The 22,720-nt window shown below is 49.4% G+C and overlaps 1 protein-coding gene across 1 annotated transcript; it reads right to left on the bottom strand.

The window, feature by feature from the left end:
• Positions 1-7,175: 7,175 nt before the first annotated feature.
• LOC136489543 (mediator of RNA polymerase II transcription subunit 15a-like) lies at positions 7,176-14,199 on the bottom strand. The gene is made up of 5 exons (XM_066486144.1): positions 14,072-14,199; positions 11,091-11,202; positions 10,324-10,387; positions 7,728-8,506; positions 7,176-7,435 (listed from the first exon to the last, which is right to left on the bottom strand). Exons 1-5 carry the CDS (start codon positions 14,197-14,199, stop codon positions 7,337-7,339), a joined length of 1,182 nt encoding a protein of 393 aa, XP_066342241.1. The 3' UTR covers positions 7,176-7,336.
• Between the last annotated feature and the right edge of the window lie 8,521 nt (positions 14,200-22,720).

The raw sequence follows: 22,720 nt of genomic DNA, 5'->3' as shown, positions 1-22,720 counted from the left end.
GTCTGGCCCCTGGACCGACCTTGCGTCCGACGCGTAGGAGCTGATGCGGGTGTGGGCGCTCGGGTTGCTGTACAACTCGGGTGGGTCATTCGGGCTGAAGGTGACAGCGGAAGTCGCCTTTCCCTTGTGGGCCAGTCCATACGCCATGAACGTGGACAAAGGCTAGCCACCATGCGACGCCGACTGCGAGAAAGACAACAAGATGATTAGAAGAAACATGCAGAATGGAGCGTCAGAATACTAAAAATGAATTCACGTACCCAAGCTTGCTTGTACGCGCCGAGGCTGCGGCTGCCTTGGTGGTGTGTGGGGCCTATCGCCTGCAAAGCCCGCTCCTAGTGGGCTTCGTGTTCCTGGATATAACCCTCTGTGAACCACCTGTCCACGATCATCTCCCAGCAGTCGGCAAAGGACTCGCACCACCATGGAATCATCTACATGTCATAAAGAATTTGAGATGTAAGACGACCAAATGAAAGCTACTTAATCTCAAAACAAATCAGTATTATTCTTCTTCATTTACCTCAATGTACTGTTCTCGGGTCAGAGGCATCTGTCTTGCCTGTGTCTTGCTGACTTTCTGACCAAGTCGTGTGGCGTAGTACTTGATGATGCAAGTGAGGCGCTCCTCGTAGTGCATGTCGCTGATGCGTTTCCTGGCACTTTTCACCAAGTTCTTCTCCGCCCTCTCCTCCTGTCCCTCTTCACACCTGAAAAAAGTCTGCAGACAGACACAATGTATCAATTCATTATGTCAAAAAGTGTCAAATGAATGCGATGTATTGATCAAAGTTGTGCGAACGAGACTTACCCAAAACTCTCTCCTGACCCGCTCCTGCTTGTCTTCATAATCTGCGTCGGGGGCAGATTTGTAGTGGTCCCACGATTTGGCTGGCCCCACAGTCCCCTTGTGCGTGACAATGCCGGGGTAATAGTGCCTGCACACAAGCCCCAAGATGTGGTTGCGGTTGCGTGAGTCACCAAGCGACACAACCTCCCAGTGCCTGCACAAGTCATTAACAAACATTATTAGTTTCTCTGACAATTTTCAATAGGTTATATGAAGTAGCTATGATTAAATCTAAAGTTAGTTACCTGTCCCCCTAGGGGCGGATCACTGGGCGTAGGGGAGGAAGCGGAGGCCCAGGGAGTTTTGAGGGACCTCGCAAGTAGGGGCTAGCCGCAACAGAGGTAGTGGAACTACTTCCAGCCTCGCCGCCCTCCTGTGCCTCTCCCTCACTGTCCGTCGCCCGAACCTCGTCCATCGCCAGAACCTGCTCGTCCTCCGAGGAGTCCATGGTACGGTGCTCCTTCGGCATGTCACGCGGCCTGACTAGAGGAGGTCGACCCCTCCTGCTGCCGCTCCCGCTGTCGCTGCTCCTGGCCCTCTGCCTCCTCCCGTCCGATGTGTTCTCTCCGGCATCTGCGTCCTGACGTGCTCTCTGGTACCTCGAGTTCACGTTCCTTGGCCCACTGCCACCCGTCATCTTTGTTCAATCACCTGCAATTAAAAAGAAACAAACAAGACATCATTACATGTATTAGAAATAGATGTTAAGTAAATAAACAAAACACGATTACAAAATAACATAGTATTACATGTATTAGAAGTAATCATCATTATTGGGATTATCTGGATCATATGTCTCGTCATCACTATCAAAATTGTCCAAATAAACAAGACTGTCCGAAGGTTCAATGTTGCCTTCATCGTCATCATCTAAATGTAATCGCTCAAGCATTTCTATGTCCTTGGCATTTTGCACCTCATCTCCTTCTTCCTCGTCATCAACCCTTTCATTGTCTACTTCCATTCCAATCGCCTCGGTTAAGTCTATCACCAACCTCCCTTGTAGCCCATCTTCCTGATAGAACTCTCCATCATATGTGTTTGGGTTGAAGTTGTAATCTTCATCGTTTGGGACAGCTAGTCTACCATGTGGCAATACCTGGTGCACAATAGACCAACCCTGAAGAGCCTTGTTGCCTTGGCATGCGTATGACAAATAATAAACCTGCACGGCCTGATCCGCCACAATAAAGACATCTTTTCCTTGATAGATGGAATCGTGTCGAATCTCGACTTGACCAATATTAGGGCTCCGTTTCATTAGTCGAGGATTGAACCAGTGGCATTTGAACATGACGAGACGAAGAGGTTTCGAACCATAAAATTCAAGTTCATAGATATCTTCAATTATGCCATGATACTCGAGGCCATCAGTGCCGGGAGTACAAACTCCGCTGTTTGTGGTTTTTCAATGGGGCCGATCTCGCTCGTAGCTTCTTGTGTGAAAGCGATATCCATTCACATCATAACCTGAATAAGCTTTCACCTTACTGTTGAAGCCATTTGCAACCTGTCTCAACTCCTTACTCATAGTTGCATCGGTTTGGGCCTGCAAGCGCAAGAAGGAAAGATTACCGGACTAAGTACGCGAAACTCAGAATCTCAAACTAGGTACGAGGTAAATTGGACAATACCTTTGTTTTGAACCAAGAAATGAAATCGGGCCTCCCTGCTCCCGGACCCCGTGAAAGAAGGGTGTCGGTTTGCCGTGGGGTAGGATCCCTTGGTTGATGCCAGGATACACGAATAAATTCCCTGTGCAAACGAGAAAGAATCAGTTGGATGCAGAATAGTGACAGCATATTTAAACAAGTTCTTTGAGAACTTACTCAATGAACGACTTCACCTCGGGTAGGTTGTGGAACACATATAGCATGATCATGCGCCACTCTTCATTTTCCAACCTCTTATTGGTCGATCCACTTGACCTGCCGAGTTACCCTTGGAAAAGGCTAAGGTTGGATTCATTCTCGTCAACATTGTAGCGAGGGAGTGGATTATGCACGCTAGGAAGGTTCTCCGTGTAGTATAGCTGTGTGAAGTTTGTCACCTCTTCCAGAATGGAAGCCTCTGCAATGGAAGCCTCAATTTTGGCTTTATTTCTACATTTTTTGTGAACGGCCTTCAGACATCTCTCGATTGGGTAGCACCAACGGGCCTGCACGGGCCCCCCATACGTGCCTCATACGGGAGGTGCACAATCAAATGCTGCATCGACAAGAAGAAGCCGGGTGAAAAGATCTTCTCCAACTTACAAAGCAACTTAGGTGCCACTTTCTCCAGGAAGACCCACAGCGCCGACGAAGACGATCGGGGTTGCCGAGTCCCTCCCACAGGTCCTCCTCCTACAAAAAAGGGAAAAAATGGTTAGTGTCGACTCAAAATTTCGGCAGCACCTCCCCTGCACGGGGAGGTTCCCAAAACCTGCAAAAAACATGACACGAAGGCCAACAACCACATATATACCAAACATGGCACGAAGGCCAACAACCACATATATACCAAACATGGACACGAAGGCCAACAACCACCAATATATCAAGAGGAGCCATGTACTTTAGTTCTCTTTCCATGCACATGAAAGTATTGAAGTAGTACAACAACAATTACTACTAACCCTACAACTACTACTAACACTACTACTAACAACTACTTAACTACTAACAATGCTAATAGTAAGAACTACTTAACTATTAACAACTACTAGTACTAACCACTACTACTTACTAACTACTACTATTTACTAACCCTACAACTAACACTACTAACTACTACAACTAACACTACAACTAAAACTACTAACTACTACTACTAACACTACAAGGGTAGGGCTTACCTTGGCGGCAAGAACGGCAAGAGCGAGGGCCGGCGACGACGGTGGGGATGACCGCAGCAGCGTGAGGATCAACGGCCGGTCGGAACGGCACGGGGATCGACGGGCGGTCGGGTCGGCACCTTCCTCTTCTTCCTCCTCCCCCTTCTCTTTCTTCCTCTTCTTCCTCCTCCCCTTCTCTTTTTTTCCTCTTCCTCCTCCCCCTTTTTTTTCTTCTTCTTCCTTCCTCTTCCCTTCTTCCACCTACCTCCTCTACTGCTGGCCGGCGGCGGGAGGAGCCCGGTGGCCAGACCACGGGCAGCTAGCCTCGTCGGGGACGGCCGGCGAGGTGGGGCCACGTGGCCGCCACGGCCGGCGAGGCTGGGGCGCCGGGGCCAGGCAGGAGCACCGGCAGAGCGTCGGCCGGGCCGAGCGCCGCCGGGGTCATCGGGGCGGGGCCGCGGCCGTGGGGCCGCCGGATCCGGGCGGGAGCGCCGGCCGGCCGCCGGGCGTGGGCGCGGCTCGCGCGGGCGCTGGGCCGTCGGTGCCGGCTGCCGATGTGCACATGTGGAGATGTCTGGGTTTTAGGCAGCCGACGTCGCAACTTGCTCGAAACTTTCTCAATTTTTTACTAGGGCCTCCACATGTGATAAAAAGACACATCGACAAGTTTCGTGATTTTCGGACATCGTTTGGATTTTATATAATTTAAATAAACATCCCCCGCGAGTACATCGTCATGTTATGACAACATGATGAGCGACATTTCATGCCACTTCCTGCATACGGCCTCGACATAGCCTAAATATCATGAATACTATTTTTTGAATGACGAAATTCCATTATTTCATGTACCTACAGTTCAAATTTGGAATAGTCGGAAAAATTCAATAAAACGGAAAAAAAATAAGGAAATATAGTTAAAAAACTCATAATTTCCCAAATTTTGAAATAAGGATATATTTACTCTAGCAAGTCCCCACAAAAAAATAGGGTAAAAAAACAAAAAATAATAATAATTTGCCGGATGCCACCTAGGGCACCCGGCAAAGAAGCCTTTGCCGAGTGCCAGGTCATGGGGCACCCGGCAAAGAAATTTAAAAAAAATAAAAAAAATTCTTTGCCGGGTGCCTAACGGTGTGGTACCCGGCAAAGGCTGACGGCCGCTGGCCGCCGTCAAGCCGGCCACCTTTGCCGGTGGCCATATTTTGCCGAGTGGCCGGCACCCGGCAAAGACCAATTTTTGCCGACGGCTGGAATTTGCCGAGTGCCCGGCACCCGGCAAAGGCTGCTTTGCCGGAGGCTTTTCTTTGCCGGGTGTCGCCAGGCCTGGCACCCGGCAAAGAATTCCTTTGCCGGGTGCCCAATAAAAAGCACCCGGCAAATTTTTTTTTCTCCCGGCAAATCAGCCGTTTCCTGTTGTGCTCCTTCTTGTACATTGTTCTGAAGTACTCGTGAAGATTGTCTGCAGCTTCTCCCACCAGTGCCTAAGATCAAAAGGAAGATTCCGAAAAATATTGCTTGAATCTCAAAGGTAGAACTGGAGTGCTACAAATGAGGTGCGCACATCATCATCAGTGATGCCAGTCTGATCATATAAAGCTCTCTTTTCTGCATCTCCAAGAATGGATATAACCTTCTGCAGTTGCTGAAACTTCTCTTTGGCTTCCTGGCAGCATATAACATTATATTTGAGATACATTGCACTAAATGTATGTAGAAAACATTCTGGGTGGAGGCGAAGAGCCAATTTACGATATGCCTTCTTTATTTCTTGTTGTGAAGCAGTCTTCTCAACTCCGAGGACCTTCAAATGATGAAAGAAAAATAAACAGACATTAAATTACTAAATTGTGATCTGGAAAGAGAACCTGAGAGCGATTAGTGACAACACATTTAGAACAGTTCAAACTTTTGTCTCATCTGTGGTTATTTACATGACTTGTTTGCGAATACACCTAAAATAAGGAACCAAAAAATTAGTTGGCCATTTTTGTGCGCAACCTGGCCATTTTTAGAAAAGACGTAATCATAATCAGTAATAACTGCATAAACAAAAAGAAGGACAAACCAATTACTTCCAACGTTGCAGAGTTCAGCATCAGTGCAATGATTGAGCGCCTATGTTCGTCACCAGTTTTGCCAAGCTGCTCAGTAATCTTCACCAGATCGGATCCACCAACCACATCCACACTCCACAGTCACATGCTGCTCCCGAAATAAATAAAAATGAAGCTGTAATTTCTCATCATACAACAACAAAAATGCAGCAGGAGCAAGCGGGCGAGCGGGCTCAATTCTCACCTGGCGCAGCTGCTTCATCAACTGCGCTGAGGACCCCCGCATTCCTCCCTGCGGTAGCCATTGCAATCCTAGCCCCTGCCTCCGCTACGACTGCAAGCAGAGGACGAAGCGGCGGCCCACCTGCGCAACCCTAGCCCCATGGCCGGGCGCCGTAGCCAGGCCGAGCAGGCCGAGAACCACGGCCGGGCGGGCTGCAGCGGTGAGAGCAGCCGCCGTGGGGTCGGCATGTGGCAGCTAGCAGGCTGGAGAGCAGTGACGAAGCCAGAAAAAAATTTAGGAGGGGCTGAACAAAAGAATAGAGGTTTTTTTTATCTTCTCTTAACCTTAGCCCCTCCTATCTAATATATGTATGCATAAAATTTTTAGGGCGAACTTAGGAAAACTCCACGTGCTCAGGATGGGTGGGGGGGGCTGAAGCCCCCCTAGCCCCACCGCTGGCTACGTCCCTGCTGGAGAGGAAAGTGAGGAGAAGGGGAGAGGGCGGGGATCCATGCCGCCATGCATGGGGAGAAGCAGGGCTTGCGGGGAAGGAGAGGGATGGCGGCAGGATGGGGCAGGTGAGGGGCGGGCTTCGCACGAGAGGAGTCATGCCTGGGGGCTGGGGATTTGGGTCGTGGGAGAGGAGAGTCGCTCGGGATGGGACTGAGGGATGGGATGAGTGATGAGGTTTGATCCAAAGAATTGGATTTGAGCGAGTAGAGAAAGAAGAGGCTGGTCTTTTCGTTTCAAAGGTTGGCTGGTTCAGAGTGTGTTTTTTTTGGATGCACATAGGAAATGTCATGACTGTTGGGGATAGTTTGTGTGGTGGCTGTAAAAAAATTCTCTACTGTTGCATTATGAAGTGGTATAGAGATGGCTGATAGGGATTTTATGTTCTGCAGTAGTGAATGCAATTAATTGGTACTTCTGCGTTCTTTACACAATGGTCAAATAGATGTCACTAGCTTCCTCCTTTCAAGAGGGCGGCCCAAATGAGACCCTCGTCAAGGACAAAGGCAATGTAGGACACAAAATTGGCATGAGAAATATACAGGAAGGCAAGTTCAAGGACACACCGTCACATTATCAATCCACTCGACTTGAAATCCACATGCATCTAGTACCAAATCCATTGTTCACATGGGCCCACAAGGCAGAAGCAGATGTACCCTAACTGCAGGAACAATATAATGATGTGCATAAACCGGCCAGTCAAATCCTAATACTACAACAACCAGGGCACCAAACAGTACATACTAACCAAACAAGTTTATTAGATATATCGATATATAGTAAATTTTCTCTCATTTCCCAATAATTGTCCTTCGTCATGGGTGCCAGCACAAGCATTCCAATGAAGATACACAATGCATGTAGGTAATTATATATTCCTACACCTGCCACAAATCCCACCAGTGGTTATAAACCATGAACAACATTGCCACCAAGACGCCGAGGGAAAGCAGCAGATACACCACCATGTACATGTCCTACAGACAAGAGATCCACAAGCGACCACAACAGAGAGTATTAGAAAGTACTTCAAATAAATACTATGCTAGCTCTAGCATGCAAAAGAAGATGGGAACAGCTAACAATTGAAGCAAATACGCAAATTGTATGGATGGAATATATATCCTTGACCAACAGCTAGATTATAGATGCAGGAAAAGATTCAGATGTCAATTAAATAAGGACATTCTGTACTTCTACCACATAACTTGATCTATCAGACAAAGATCTACCATGAGAAAATAGATACATAGCAATAAAGCATCTAACCTTTAGCTCGTTCACATCATTTTCAGAATGATGATGTGTAACCTGCATCGGTGCTTGTTGCAGTTTCTGTGATTGCTGCTGTGCTTTGAGCTGGAGCTGCATTTCACGCAGTAGCCTTTGCCGGTCCTGCATGGCTTCATTCATTCTAATGAGCTCCTCCTGTTTCTGTCGCGGCAGTGGCTCCAATGAGCAGTTTCTGTTATTAGGCTGCATTGTACTCGTCCAATGGGGATATGATTGTAGCTTGATGGGCGAAGTGCTTTCCTGTTGCAATGCGCCACTCACTGAACCATGCTGAAAAATTGACTGCTGGCCAATTGATTGCTGTTGCTGTTGTCGCGAAACAAGTATAGGCTGCTTAGTTGGAAAATATGGCTCTGTGCACTGTCCAGCCCAAGGCTGGAGGCCAGAGGACATCTGTAGTGTCATGGGTTGCCGTGTTGGTTGCACAAGTGTTGGATGCAACAGCGATTGCTGCTGAACGTAGTGTTGCATAGGTGGCTTCTGTTGCTGCTGAGAATGCTGTTGCATCAACATTATTTGCTGCTGCTGAAATATTAATTTCCTTTGTGCAGCAGAAATATCTTGTGGATTACCTTGTGTGAAACCTTCGTTCATAGTGTTTCGTGGCACGCCAGACATAACCTGCGCTGTAGATGTCTGGCTGAAAGCTGGCATGCTCTGACCAAGCATAGGGAGAGAAGCAACTTGCTGAGACATAGGAGTCACGGGTAAGTGTCCAGGATTACAGCCTTGTGGAAGAAGTCCAGGTGTTGTGTCTAGAAAAATATATATATTGGTGTATGTTAGAACAAGGACATGCTCAAAACTGTGACAGGCACTAAGCGTAAAAAAGAAACATGTTACAGATAATAAGATTGAAACAGGAGTGAATATATGAATTATCTGAAAATGAAAAAAAAGCATGTATAATGAATACATATGAGAAACTTGCAACTGATTTCAGAATTAACATTGGCTTCTTTGAGGAACCTGAGAATCATAGTGCATTAGTTTTATCTGGCCAAAATTTATACTGTACTAACATAATCTGAGGAACCTGGCAGGCCACACCGTAGCAAACTGGCCCATGGGTCTACTTCAGTCCATAGACCGACCAGCCAGGCTAGCACGCGTGGTGTGCTCCTGCTCGGGCCACAAGTGGAAAGCTACAGTGTGCCTCGTACCAGCCTAGTTATTTGCATGTCACAACAGCAGGCCTTGGATATATCAGGCGCTGGCACTGCATGCAGGTCCAGTACAGTGTGCTACCACGATACCTGGGATCAAGGTATATCCTTGTTGTGTTGCTGCCCTAAACCGTCTTTGTCTAGGGGGGCAGACTCTTGGATGACAAGTTCTGGCGGGACGCACAATCTTTATTCGGCGGACACACATTGCAATAATTGCCAACACACGGACACACGCGTCAATGCGCACGTCGTCGTCCTTATGGTGGCCGCTGAAGTTAGAATTTGTCAGGAGGGAGACGGTGACTCCAATGTCCTCCGGACTTAGAATGAGGGGTCCGGTGGCAGCCAGCTGGCCTGGCAGTGGTGGTGGTTCATCAGTTGGGAGTGAGGCGGTGGGGGCCATGCTGACCAGGCAAACGGGAGAACCAGACGAGAAGGGCGCCGTTGATTCGTCTCCGATTGGGATTAGTGAAGAGTGGGGTGGAGGTGGCAGTGATGGGAAGTGAGCAGTGAGGTCACCAGCGATGTCGCTGGGGACCAGGGTGGTGGTAGAAGCAGCGGCAGTGGGGCAGCCCGGTGAAAAAGGGGGCAGAGAAGGTAAAAAGAAGGTGAAGGTTAGGGAAAGGCAGGGCTATGGTGGTGTCGCCGGTAGTAGTGGGGGTGGGTGGGCGTCGTGGCTGAAGCAGCCGCAAAGGCCAATGTGGTGTGGCGGATTGGGATGATGAGGGTGCACATGTGAGGGAGAAAAAAGAAGACGAATACTCATTCGAGTGCATGAGCGCCTGTTACTTAGAGTGTCCCAGCGCGACGTCACAACCTATTACATTTTAAGATGCGGTCGTGTATATGCTTGCTCATGTCTCTCTCCACCTCATATATTTTCATTGTAGGCAATGTATGGTCACTTTATTTCCATCAATAGGTAGGAGCGTTGCTTGCCTTGGCTGTTGGCAAGGCTTCTTCACGAGCCTCACGCCCTATTCCTGTCATGACGGTTGTCTACTACGGCAACGCTAATACTATCTATACAGTAGCCAACACCATCCACTATCACCACAGGAAACATATATCCACTTCGCTCCTGACAAGGTTAATTGTTGTGTGCTACATGCGCTGCCATCTCACCTTCTCATGGACATCATGACCGAAGACTTACTTGTACAGTTGTTCACAAACTTTGAGTTTATTCGTTGTGCCTGAGATCTTCCTGCTATGATTACGGTGGGTATTAGATTTTGTATAGCTATACATGTTGTATATGACTAGAATTCCCCTGACTATTGAGGGTTTGTTAGTATGCTTGCAATCAAGCATCCAATTAATGATGTGAGGTGTTTTCAAATCTTTCTCTACAACAATCAGCTCCTAGAGGATGCAAATACAAAGAAAGCAAATAATACTACCTGGGATGACGGGATTTTGCTCTGGAATCGCTTTAGCATTTACAGCCATCCACATATATACAGTCTGAGTAACAAAAAAGACAAAATATTTTTTAAAGATGTGGGTCTGTCATAATGATAAGAATTTATAATGCAAGATGCATGACTAAAATACCTAGCTAATCGAATGTCCTAGTGCGATTAGCGCTGTTGAAAATTGATGGGATTGCTTGTACTCTCTGTTTGTACTTTGTGATGGGAGTCAAGATGTTTGATACGAGATAAAATATTTTATGATGCTGCATATCACATAACAGGTTTTCATAAATTATATTATTGCTGCCTTACTAATGAAAGATTCAGATTCACACCAATTGCAAATAAGCCACATATGTTATTTGGAGGTCTTTAATTCCTGTGTAAGAGTAGGACAGGAATAAAAAGCAGTGTTACCCAATACATACCCGGTCCGTGTTCAAAAGTTTTGCTACTAGTTATACATACCCAGCACCCTATTCAGATTTCCGGTGAATTTGGTGTCCCAAAAAGTTCGCTAAATGGGTGTCCCATAAAATAAGCCAGATTAAGACTTGAATTGAAGAATAATACATTCAATTCAGTAAACAGTTGGAATTATCCTAGTCCATATTGGCATCCCTATCCGTCCTCTTTTAATTCACACCACATTCCAAAAAAAATTCTTCATATGCATGAATCGAAGAATAATACATTCAATTCAATAAATATATATCCACCTGTGGAGGATTGACAAGTTTGGTTAACTGTACCTCGCTTGTGGCTGCAGCATAAATAAAGGCTTCAATTCGCACAGCTTTCTTTTGAATCTCACTCAGGCTCTGAAGCTTTGGTATAGGCAGATACGTCCTTAAAGTATTTTCTCTGCAAGATATTTATTTTTGTCTACCATTTAATATTTCTGATCAAATGATCAAATTAAATGAGTAAGCTAGGTGCCAAACTTAAGTACATAAATATCATATTACTAACCTAGTAGCACAACAAATGGCAAAGAATTTGTTTGTGTACAGCTATGAGACTATTACGACATTCCTCATATCCAATCAAATAGATGGGAAAAAGGAAAAACAAGCATTCGTATTTAGTCTATCGAAAGGGCTACTTTTTCATAGCACTGGAATCATGGTCAATACTAAAAATTTCACTAAAACCCTCTAAATCCCTTCCACATTATTGTTAATCAGTTGGGCAGCATCGGAGCAAAAATGGACATTTATTTTAAAATTTGCTAGAGGATGTAAACTGATGTTGAGCTGCTTGCACACACACACACAAAAAAATGGAATATGCTGGCAGCCATATTGCAATTTTGTGACAAATTGCCGGAAGACACCACATCCAATAAAACTTCATCATTTCCAACCTGAGAGAGGAGAAAACATTTTGTGCTTTGCCATGTCATGACCCGACAGCTCAGCAAGATGGAAGAGTCAGAGAGGTGGCCCATAGTGGCTTTTAATAGGAGATTTATGGTATGAGGGCCAAGGAGACATTCTGGCCCATGTGGCAGTTTGCTGCACTACGAGGATGTTTGCTTCCGACCTTAAAAATGACACCTTGTCTAGGCAGTGACGCTAAACGTTCGATTTTAGGTCGGATGTGCCTGCCTGGTCTCGGCTCTCATGCGAGGCTGCAAACCAAACACCCCTTGTGTACTCTAGACCTAACCTTTAGGAGGGCAACAATTATGAATAAAACTAAACTACTCCTACCTAATCTGCTCGTCTCCCTCTAAAGCCACGAGTGATGCAACTCCGTCCAAACTCGCGGAAGTGCCACTACTGTAGTGAGGACTATGATAGTCAATTTTCCCATCTCTCTCCTTCTCACTCTCTTCTTCCACCACCTTCTCAACCCATCGGAATGAAATTGCCTTAGCCCTAGATCAAATTCATACTCAGCCCAAACAAAGTCAAGGAGCATAGGCTATGATCATAGCCGGACACGACAGCTATGCTCAATTCTACTCTTGCAAACTCTCGTGGCATCGAGGTCTTGGCAGTCGACGCCTATGGCTATGAGATGCATCCACAAGTGGCCAGACACAATTGAGGAGCTTTTGGGCTCGCACCTCGTGAAGAAGCCCATGGCAGCCCTAGACGATGAGATGGCAGAACTAGATGCATGCTATGGCCATCCCTCAAGCCCTATAAGACACCACCCTTCTATATATTTACAAGCCCCTAATACCCTCGGCCTCACCTCATACCCTGCCGCCATTGTCCCTAGTTTTCGACTTGCATGGTGCAGCGTGGTTGCCACCTTTAGCCGCCGTTTGCTCCCAATTACTCCACCATGGAGCAAATGCCGAAGTAGGCCATCGGCACCACAAGCTTCTCCGAGTTGCCACACACCTCGACCCCTCCTCGTCTTATCTGTTTCATGACTCAAGATGGCCACCTAGGAAATGTCTAAACTCGACACGCTGTCTACTCCCACTCTGGCCAACCTGCTATCTCGTAGCCATTTGTCCTTGCCCATCCAAGATGCCATGCACAGAAGGCGCTCGACCGCCTCGCTGATGCATCCATCCTGCACGATCAACTCGTTCAAGTCGAGTTCGCCTGAGATGGCTCAGGGGCACTAGATGTCATTTTGCAAATATTCTCTCTTCTCTCATGCAGAAAATTTTCATTTTAATGGACGTAGTGTCTTCTAGCAAATTACAATATTGCCAAAGTGGCTACCAGGTACCAGCATATTGGACTTTCTGTGTCTACAGATAGGTCAACATCAGTTTACATGTAGCAAATTTTGCCTCTATTTTTAATTAGAATCAATATGTCTAATGATATATAGTCTATATTTTATTTTTAATGACTATTGTTACATCATAGGGCATTTATGTTTCCCTCTCTACTTATATAAGCTGGCTTAGGCTTATGGAAAAACACCACACTAGATGCTCAAGATATAAGCTAAGCAGAAACGTCTTACATAAGCTGGGCTAGTAATCTGATAAGCTTATTTTAGATAAGTCGAGGATCAAACAAAACAAGCCCTTAATATGACTATTGATGTACTATTAATAACTCATATTTATATGAATATTAGTACTCTATTGTTGTTTATATGAATATATAGTGTGTATACATGTATTTCAACATGTGGTTTTGTTGTCCTAAAATTATTGGTAACAATGTTCATTTTGTTTTTATAAAATATACATGGTGTTAAAAATGTGTCGAATATTTATTTGTACTAATTGGGATTATTGTGGACTTTGTTATAATTAGTAGTAGATAGTTAGGTGAGCTAGGTGTTGGCTCTTGTAATCTAGCTTCTCTGTAAAAGGAGGGGCTGCACTTGTAACCCATCACTTGGGACAACCAACACAATGTGACAGGCTCGTGGAGGGTGCTGGTGGCCCGGGCGGCCGATGTCGCGGTTTCGGGGAGGAGCGCCTATAAGCATGCCTCGGGGATGTGTAGGTTTCGGCTAAACCTTGTTACCAAATGCCGAGTCTCGTGTGTGTTATGTGATCTCCCATGAGTATCTCACCTAGATGGACCCAAACAATCCCTTCCGCGTTAGGCGCCGATATCACATCAACTGGTAACGTGAATAGACAATTAAACCAACTAGGTATCTAATTGCGAAGAAATTGATTCCGGACTATCCAATCGTATCTATATCTAAAGATATTCAAATCTGTATCCTTGCATGACAAAAAAAAAAGAAAAAAAAGTTTCGTGAGACTAGAGGCAAAGGAGAGGGGGGCGTTACGTACAGCATGATGATCACCCTCTTGCGAGTCAGCGGAGGTAACCGGGCACGCCAGTCGCCTCCATCGGGGACGCCGCCGGAGGCAGAGTCCGGCCCCTGGAGCTGCGCGCCCCCATCGCCGCCACCGTCCATGCTGCCCTGCCCTCTGCTTGTGCGGATTGCATCATCCGGTTTTAACCGGAGGGAGGCCGGAGGAATCGAGGTGAATCGTGAATGTGAGTGGGAGTGGGACCCACACGGCCAGGTTAAAAAAGGATACTATTTTTCATTCGTATCGATTGGAACGAAGCAAATGCGCGTGGCCGGCGAGGCCACGTCTCGATCTCAACCTTACCCAGCCAAGCGATCGACATGAACAAGAACAAGAACAACAAAAAGCATAGAATTTCTTTATATCTTATCAAGAACAAATGCTGTGTACAAGTTGCATCGCCAGAGGCATGTGGATTTCATTGACACGTGACAGGCATCTTAAAAATTGCATGTGTCGGTGCGAAAAGTGACCAACAAGGAAATATTTGTCGTTTTGCCGTACGTTGTGATCGAAGACGGGAGGAACCCACGTCCCAACAGGTGGGAGTGTGGGAAACTCCAGCGAGCCGAAGCGAGTCGTATCGTTTGAGCCCGTCATGACGAAGATGGCGGAAATGTGGGTCATCCGATGACCAAAAGCGTGAACGTACGGCGTCCTCCCCACGGACGGCGCCAACTGTCGGTGCGAAAAATGACCAACAAGTAAATATTTGCCGTTTTGCTTTACGTTGTGATCGGATGTGGCCGAACACTCAATGACACAGGGTTTATACTGGTTCAGGCAACGTGCCCTACGTCCAGTTTGAGTCGGTTGGTGACTTTATTCCTAAGCCTAGGTGCTCGAGGTTTGTTGTGGGGTTACAAACGAGTGGGAATAAGATGGGGGTGTTAGAGGTCCGGTCGGACTCTAGACTGAAGGGCCAAGAGTGACGGGAGCTCCTACATGCGCTAAGTATTGGAACGTATGCTCTGTGTAGCTTTAGAGTTCTAGAGCCATGAAGCTGTTCGAGTGCTCAGAATGTCTAAAGCTAGTAGAAAGAGAGTTAGAATGATTGTCTTTTGTTGGGAGAGAGCGCATCTCCTTTTATAGGTGAAGGGGGTGATCTTACAAGTTTAGAGAGAGAGAGAGAAAGAGAGTGTTCCCTAGTCTTGTTGCCTACGCTGTCGGGTACAAGATAGTTTGTCGGCGTCCACAATACTATTGACGCCTAGATGCATGTGGCAGGCTCCATCGTGTTCTTCTGGTATGGCAAATGTCGGCGCCTACCATACTGTAGAACAATTATCGACGCCTACAACACTGTTTGTGTTCTTACATGTCTAGAAGGCTGCAAAGTACCCTTCTGGTATGGCCTGACAGTATTGTCCTGCAGGTGTGCAGGGTATGGTCCTCGGTATTGCGGTTGACTTGAGCATCTTACCTTATCTGCTCTGCCTCATTTCTTGGGTCCTCACCAAGTGGGCGTCCCTGGTCGGTTGTTCCCAGTCGGCTCCGACCGCGCCGGTTACAGAAGAGCCGTAAGCAGAGGTTCGGTGTATTCCCGGTCAGAGAAGCGGGTCAGAATTAGAAGCGAGCGTCGTCCCCTCCTTGGCTAGGCCTTCCGGTTGGAAAAGCGGGTCGGAGTTGGAAGTGAGCTTCATCCCCTCCTTGTCCAGGCCTTCCGGTCGGAGACTGGATCGCTCTTTCGGCCTGTCGTTAGGTATCTGGTCGGCCCAGGAGTTGCGCATCATTTGTAATGCCGTTTGCTGGGCCAAGCTTTTGCTGAGAAGCGGGCCCATTAGGGACCTCGGGTTTATGAACCCGACAGGAGCCCCCGAGTCCCCGAGCGATTCGGGTAGAATTGTTTGGGGGATTTTTTGTTTTTGCCAGTGGGTGCGCGCGACCGCACCCGGTGGGTGTAGCCCCCGGGCCTGCGTCCGACTGGTGAGTCGGTTGGAGGCTGAGTATCTTGGTACTCTTTCCTGGAGCCACTGACTCCTGCGTTTCTACCGGTCGGGGTGTTCTCCTATTTTTGTCTTGCCCGCGACCTGCGCGGTCGGTTGGTTTCTCGAGTCAGCGTCGTGCGACCCGAGCCCCTAAGCCCCATTAGGTTTGGTAGGGGTTGGTCTAGTTCCATGCATTACCCCGTCCATGGTTTCCGCAACCGGAGGGGCTGAGCTAATATCACTTGCCTTGATGGCTCGAGTGACGCACTCGATGAGCTCACTAATGGGCATCGTTCGAGCGGAATCTAGGTCCGTCATTCGTAACGGGGTCAGCATAGCCCTCATGTGGCATTCCATTGCTCCTTAACCCGCATCCCAGTAGATGCCTGGGTCATTCCGGAGACTGACTCAGGTGGCCTGCTGGCCTCCCCTCGATGGAGATTCTGTGGGCATGGCTCGAGGTTAGGATCGAACCAGAAGGTCGAGATGACCCCATCTGCTTCTAAGCATATTGGGCGAGGGCCGCTGGGGCTCATCTGTGTTTTCTCCCCTGGCTCTGTTTGACGCGAGGCGGCCTTGAGCCCTTCGCGGGCCCGCCTTCGAACCCCGATCGGTCGTTGCTCATGTTGAATGAGGCAACTACCGCTTCATGACACAACACGAAGCATTGTGATTCATTAATTGCATATGCTTTGGATGTATGGGATAAATGAATGATTGTATGAATGAATGTGTGAATGCGTGTATGAGAAAGGATGAATGAATGATCATGCATCAGAAAATAAAGTAAGAAGGCTTGGAAAAGTTACCTTGATGACTCGAGTAACAGGTTTGAGGAGCTCTTATCGAATATGTCTAAATGGGATCCGTGTCCGTCATTCGTGACGGAGTCGGCGTAGCCCGCATGGGGCATCCCACTACTCCATACTTGTCTCTCGACAGTCGCCTGAGCCATCTGATCAACTCAGGTGGCCCATTGGTCTTCCCTCGACGGAGATCCTATCGGTAGGCCCTTCCAAACCCTGCCTGGGAAGGCGGAGGGTCATTTGCATGCGGTTGCGCCTTGTTTCCTACACCTGGGTTGTGGTAGTGGTGGGCCCAACCCAGGCCATGTCCCACTTTAACCGGGTGATGTTTCATTGGGCAGGGCATGTCCCATCAGTCAGGACACATCCCACAGCATGCCTATCCACATTAAATAGGGGAAGGGATAGGGTTTTCGTCCCATTCCTTCGCCTTTCTCCATCTACCGCCTCTCCTCCTTCTTCCTTCTCGCCAAGCACGTTCGTGTGCCGCGGTGGTTCCTAGGAGAAAGAGGGTAAAGAGAGGGAGAGGAGAACTCACTGATCCATTCGTGAGTCCAAAGCACAATGTCGAACTGGAGGCCATCCAATATAGATGAGGCGGTGCTGGCCGCCTTCGCCGAGAAGGGGCTGCTTCTGCCGAAGGAGGTGGCGCATTGGAGGGCTCCTGCGCTAGGGGAAGACGTTCCGCGACCTTGGGCCGATGAGGTTGTCTCCTTCCTCGCCTTCCACGAGCGTGGGCTAGGATATCCCATGCACTGGTTCTTGCGTGGGCTCCTCAATGAGTGGGGCTACGAGCTGCAGCACCTCAATCCGACTAGGTTGCTGCACATTGCCGATTTCATCACCGTCTATGAGGCCTTCCTCGGGATGGAACCTCACGTGGACCTCTTCTGGTGGATTTTCACCGGATGAGCCTTATCGGAGGGGAAGCCACCTAGAACCGCGCCTGTTGGGGGCTTCGTCTTGTAGAAGAAGCCGAGGCCATCAGCCTCCTACCCTGTAGACTCTCCCTGCGACTCCAATCGGGGGTGGCATGGGGAGTGGTTCTACATCAAAAACCGAACGAAGGCGCCATTCCCACCATTCACCGAAAGAAGGCTGGAGAGGTGGGAGAGCTGATCGTCGGGTCCCTCTAGTCGGCAGAACAAGCTAGAGGTCATCGAGGTGGAGATCTAGAAGTTGGTACAACAAGGCCTCAACGGGGTGCGGGTCGCCCCGCTGGCGGAGAGGAGGCGGCCGATGTGGGCCTACTGCAGCCCAATAGATCCCGACCGTGTGTCGCTGGAGGAGCTGGCGAAGGACAACGTCTGGAGTCGACTCGACCGGGTGCTGCAACTAAGGGATAAGGAGTCCCTTGAAGGAAAGCCCGGACCTCTCCACGCCATGAAGCTGTCCAATTTGGTACGCTCCCCTCCTCTTATTTCGTGACCTTTTTTTTCTCTTGCTCTCCTTTATTTTAACTTTGAGTCGTCTGTTTTGTAGGGACTCACCGGTTACAAATCCTGGCCGCATCTTCTGAGGGGGCGGAGGGCATAGCCCGGCAGGCTACCCTAAAGGAGGCAGTAGTCACCAAGAAGAAGAAGAGAGCTGAGAAGGCTTGGAGGAGGCACAAGAAGGAGAAGGAGATCACCTGGTGGGTGCGGGCCGGTGAAAACTGGAGCGACGTGGAGGCGGACTTCGAGTCAGAGGAGCCCATGGAGATGGGTGGCGACGCGAGCACCTCTGAGGATGACAGAGACCGAGGCGTCATTGTGACCTCGGTGGAGCGTCATGGGCCTGTGGCCGTGTCCGTCGGTGGTGGGTGGGACGTAGAGAGGCACGACGATGTTCCTACGTCAAGGAAGTGTGCTGCGAGTTCGGACGCCACCGTCGAGCGAGAGGCGAATCAGGCGCGGTTGCCGCACCCTTCAGAGGCGTCGTTGTCCCCGCACCCTCCTGCTTTGAGCGTGGCAAGGGGCACCGGCCGGTCTGAACAGCATTGTCGTACCGCCGCATCTTTGGGGTCGACGCGTGCGTGCAAGCCACAATGGGGAGATGCCCTATCAATTGCCCCGGTGGGTGCGCCACGAGCCGGCAATCGCGGCAACTCGTGGGCCAATCGGGAACTGGTTAGGTCGGCTCCTCCCTCGGTCGATGTGAGGGGGTGCGGGTCACAACCCATGAGCGGTCCTCGTTCGACGGCTCATTGCCAGTAGGTCGGGGCTTTAGGGCCCTACCACTTTTGTCCAGGTATGCATCTACGTTCCTTTTTGATCTCATAGTTGAGTTTTTTGAGCACGACTGACCTGTACTTATTTGACAGTAGCTAGGAACTGATGGGTCTGGGCATCGCCCCACCTCCCATGTGGCAGTACAGCGAGTCGTGATGAGCGGTGGGGAAAGCAGACTGGCGGCGGTGTGACCTTCCCTTTTGGGGGTTGTGTCCTCCCGGCCGGTCGCGAGTATGGTGGCAGCGATGGCGGCAGTGATGGCAGTGATCCCCCTAGCGACGGCAGAGGTTGGGTCAGAGGTGACCCTTGCAATCCCTCCCCCAACAGCCACAGTGGAAGAGAGGAGGGAAACCGGGCTCCCTGCCTCGCCCGGCGGAGGAACACACGGCTCGCCCTCCTGGTCGGAGCTGGTGGGGTCAGGAGGAGACGTGGCCAGGCTAGAGGCAGAACATCTGCTGGTGGGCCGTGGAGTCAAGATAGTGGAGATCCCCTGCTCTGGCGAGGCAGGCACTAGGGTGGAGCCGCCGGCCATCCCGCCATCGCAGGAGCTGGCGTTGGTCCGGTCGTCGCACGATGTTGCGGTGGCTAGATCTTCCAGCGATGCCCCAGCGACCCGAGGAAGGCTCAGTTCATCCTTCACGATGAGGAGGAGGTGGCAATCTGGCACTTCCTGGAGGAGACATGACTATCGATGGAGTCCGATCTCGCCCAAACCACGGCGAGACTCAAGGAGGCCATGGAGCGAGTTGAGCTCGTCCATCAGGTGGTCTTAGTCAACCTGCTGCATGTCGCCAAGGTAAGCCTTTTGTGTTTTTAGTGTTTGCCCTCAACTCCTTGGTCTTCCACTGGTTGTCTCAGCGTGCTTGCTTCTTGATTTATAGGAGTTAGAGGCAACGTCGATTCTCAAGTCCTGTTTCCTTTGGGAGGAACACGGTCAGATGGAGCGGGAAGCTGTGATGTCGTGGCGGGTCGATGAGCTTGAGCGCCAGCTAGAATCCACCCGCCGTGAGTCCCAAGACCGGGCAGCCGTGGCGATGGGAGCATGGGCGGTGGAACTGCTCGCGGCGGAATGGGCGACTGTTGCCGAGCAAGGACTCGACACAGCGAAGGTCCTTGGAGGCTTTGGAGATGGAGCGGAAGGCCCGGTTGGAGGCTAATTCAGAAGTGCTTGCGCTCTGAGGGCAGGTGCTTGTAGTGGAGGAGTCGAATGCTCGACTGCTCGAGAAGGTGACCCGGTAGGAGGAAGGACTCTCCATCCTCAAAAACACCCACCTTGGTATGTACCTGTTCCGCCTTTGGTTGATGTCTCGGTTTTTCCTTTCCTTTGCTTCTAAACTTGTCGTCCTTGTTCTAGACCTAGGCGGAAAAATTGGTTCTCTAGAGCGGGAGCTGGAGACAGCCAAGACGGCGATCGGTCGTAGCACGGAGGCGCTAGCCAAGTCCCTCAAAGAGCGATGTGCTCTTGAGGGGGAGCTCGACCAGATCCACAATGTCACCCAGGTGGTTGTTTCCAATGTGTTCGGGTCGTCGCCGAGCACCAGCACGCCCGCTGTCCAGCTAGCGGAGGTCCCGAATGAGGTTCAGGCGCTCATCTCCGATAGGATGTTCTATGGGACATCGGGGGTGCTGACCTCAGTTGCGACGCACCACCCGGACCTGGACTTCACCGCCATCTATAGAGGGCACACCAATGGCTGGAGCGCAGATGCCATCCATGTGCTTGGGGAGAGCTTGGTGCCATACGCACAAATGGTTGCCGAGCAAGTCTCCGTGCAGTGGGTGATGGAGGCTCACTATGTGAGCATGGCTGAAGGCATGCTTCAAGAAGATGTCATCCTGCATGCAGACAGAGTGGAGACTGGGTCAGGAGCGAGCGTCATCCCACCTCCGACCGAGCCGAACGTCGTCCTGTCGGAAGGCGATCAGCCCTTATCCTCATCGACTGAGCCGTCAGCCGATGCCGCCGGGCGGCCACAATAGGATTTAGGGTGGAAACAGTTGGTACATGTAAAAGTTAAGTTCGTGGGGAAGCCCCTGTGTGAACAGTTTTTCATATTCATGAATACTTTAATTTTGTTTTGTTATGGAATCACTTCATAAGGGGAAGCTTGTCCCATCAGTTCCTTGTTTTTGCCCTAGCATAGCTTTGTTTTTTATCCTTTCTTTTTTGCACCTGTCCGTTTGGCCCGTAGGCTACAACCTTAAGAACCTATGCATGGCCCACGAGGCTCAGCTGCTCGTAACTATAGGTCGTGGCGGGGTGTGATCGATCGGGAGTTTAAAACAAAATTACATAGGGTAATTAAAGGAATGGAGTACCCTTTTGTTTGGATAAAAAGTATTTACTATATGATAGTAAAAAAGAGAGGTGGTATCACACCCTCGAAGAGCCCCCGAGCGACCCAGGTCGAGAGTGCTCGGGCTAGGGTGCTTGTAGGAGCAAACGTTGAATGAAAGAAAGCGGTAAGACCGAGTTTTAGGGGAAGAAATGACGTAACTGTTTGATGTTCCATGTGTTGGTGAGAACATTGCCGTTGTTGTCCTTTAGTCATTAGGTGCCCGGTCGGATCACCTCAGTCACCATATAGGGTCCTTCCCATGGTGGAGAGAGTTTATGTTTCTCCTTGGTTGATTGAGTTCTTCAGAGCATGAGATCACCAACCTCGAGGATCCTCCCTCTAATTTTTCTTTCATGGTACCTATGGAGAGTTTGTTGGTAGTGAGCAGAGCAGATGATAGTCGTCTCGTGGGTGTCCTCGAGCTAGTCGACCGTGTCCTACTGAGCCTCCGTGGTTCGGTCTCAGTCGAAGTCCTTCACTCTTGGGGCGCCGTGGTCGAGGTCGGAGGGCAGCACTGCTTCAGCTCCGTAGGCTAGGAAGATGGGTGTGAACCCTATGGATTGGTTCGGGGTCATTCTTAGGCTCTAGAGGATTACTGGGACCTCTACAACCCATCGCTCGGCGTACTTATTGAGTCGGTTGAAGATGCGTGACTTGAGTCCTTGGAGGATCATGCCATTGGTCCACTCGACCTGACCATTAGTACTTGGATGTTCGACCAAGGCCCAGTCGATCCTGATGCCGTATCCATCACAGAAGTCTAGGAACTTCTTCCCGGTGAAGTTAGTTCCATGGTCAGTGATGATACAGTTAGGAACACCGAAATGGTAGATGATGTCAAGGAAGAACTTGACTGCCTCTTCCGAGTCAATGTTGGTGATGGGTTTCGCCTCTATCCACTTGGTGAATTTGTCCACCACTATGAGTAGGTGAGTGAAGCCGCTAGGGCCCTTTTTGAGGGGTCCTACCATGTTGAGGCCCCAGTCCACGAATGGCCAGGTGATGGGGATAGTTTGGAGCTTCTATATCGGCAAATGAGTTTGCCGAGCGTAGAACTGGCATCCCTCACACCTACGGACGACCTCCTCTGCATCTCGCAGCACAGTTGGCCAGTAAAAATCTTGGTGATAGGCTTTTTTGACTAGCGACCTCGGGGATGCGTGATGTCCATAGATTCCATCATGGACCTCGAGGAGGAGCTGCTTCCCTTGGTCGGTAGGGACACACTTCATGAGCACAACTGACGGACTCCTCTTGTAAAGTTCATCACCAAATGCGATGAACATCTTGGCGCATCGAGCGATTCATCACGCTTCAGTCCTTTCTGGTGGGAGAATCT

This window comes from Miscanthus floridulus, chromosome 10 (assembly GCF_019320115.1).
Source record: "Miscanthus floridulus cultivar M001 chromosome 10, ASM1932011v1, whole genome shotgun sequence".
In the NCBI taxonomy this organism is placed as follows: Eukaryota; Viridiplantae; Streptophyta; class Magnoliopsida; order Poales; family Poaceae; genus Miscanthus; species Miscanthus floridulus.
The sequence above is the reverse complement of the archived record's forward strand: the minus strand, read 5'-3'. Positions and strand labels throughout refer to the sequence as shown.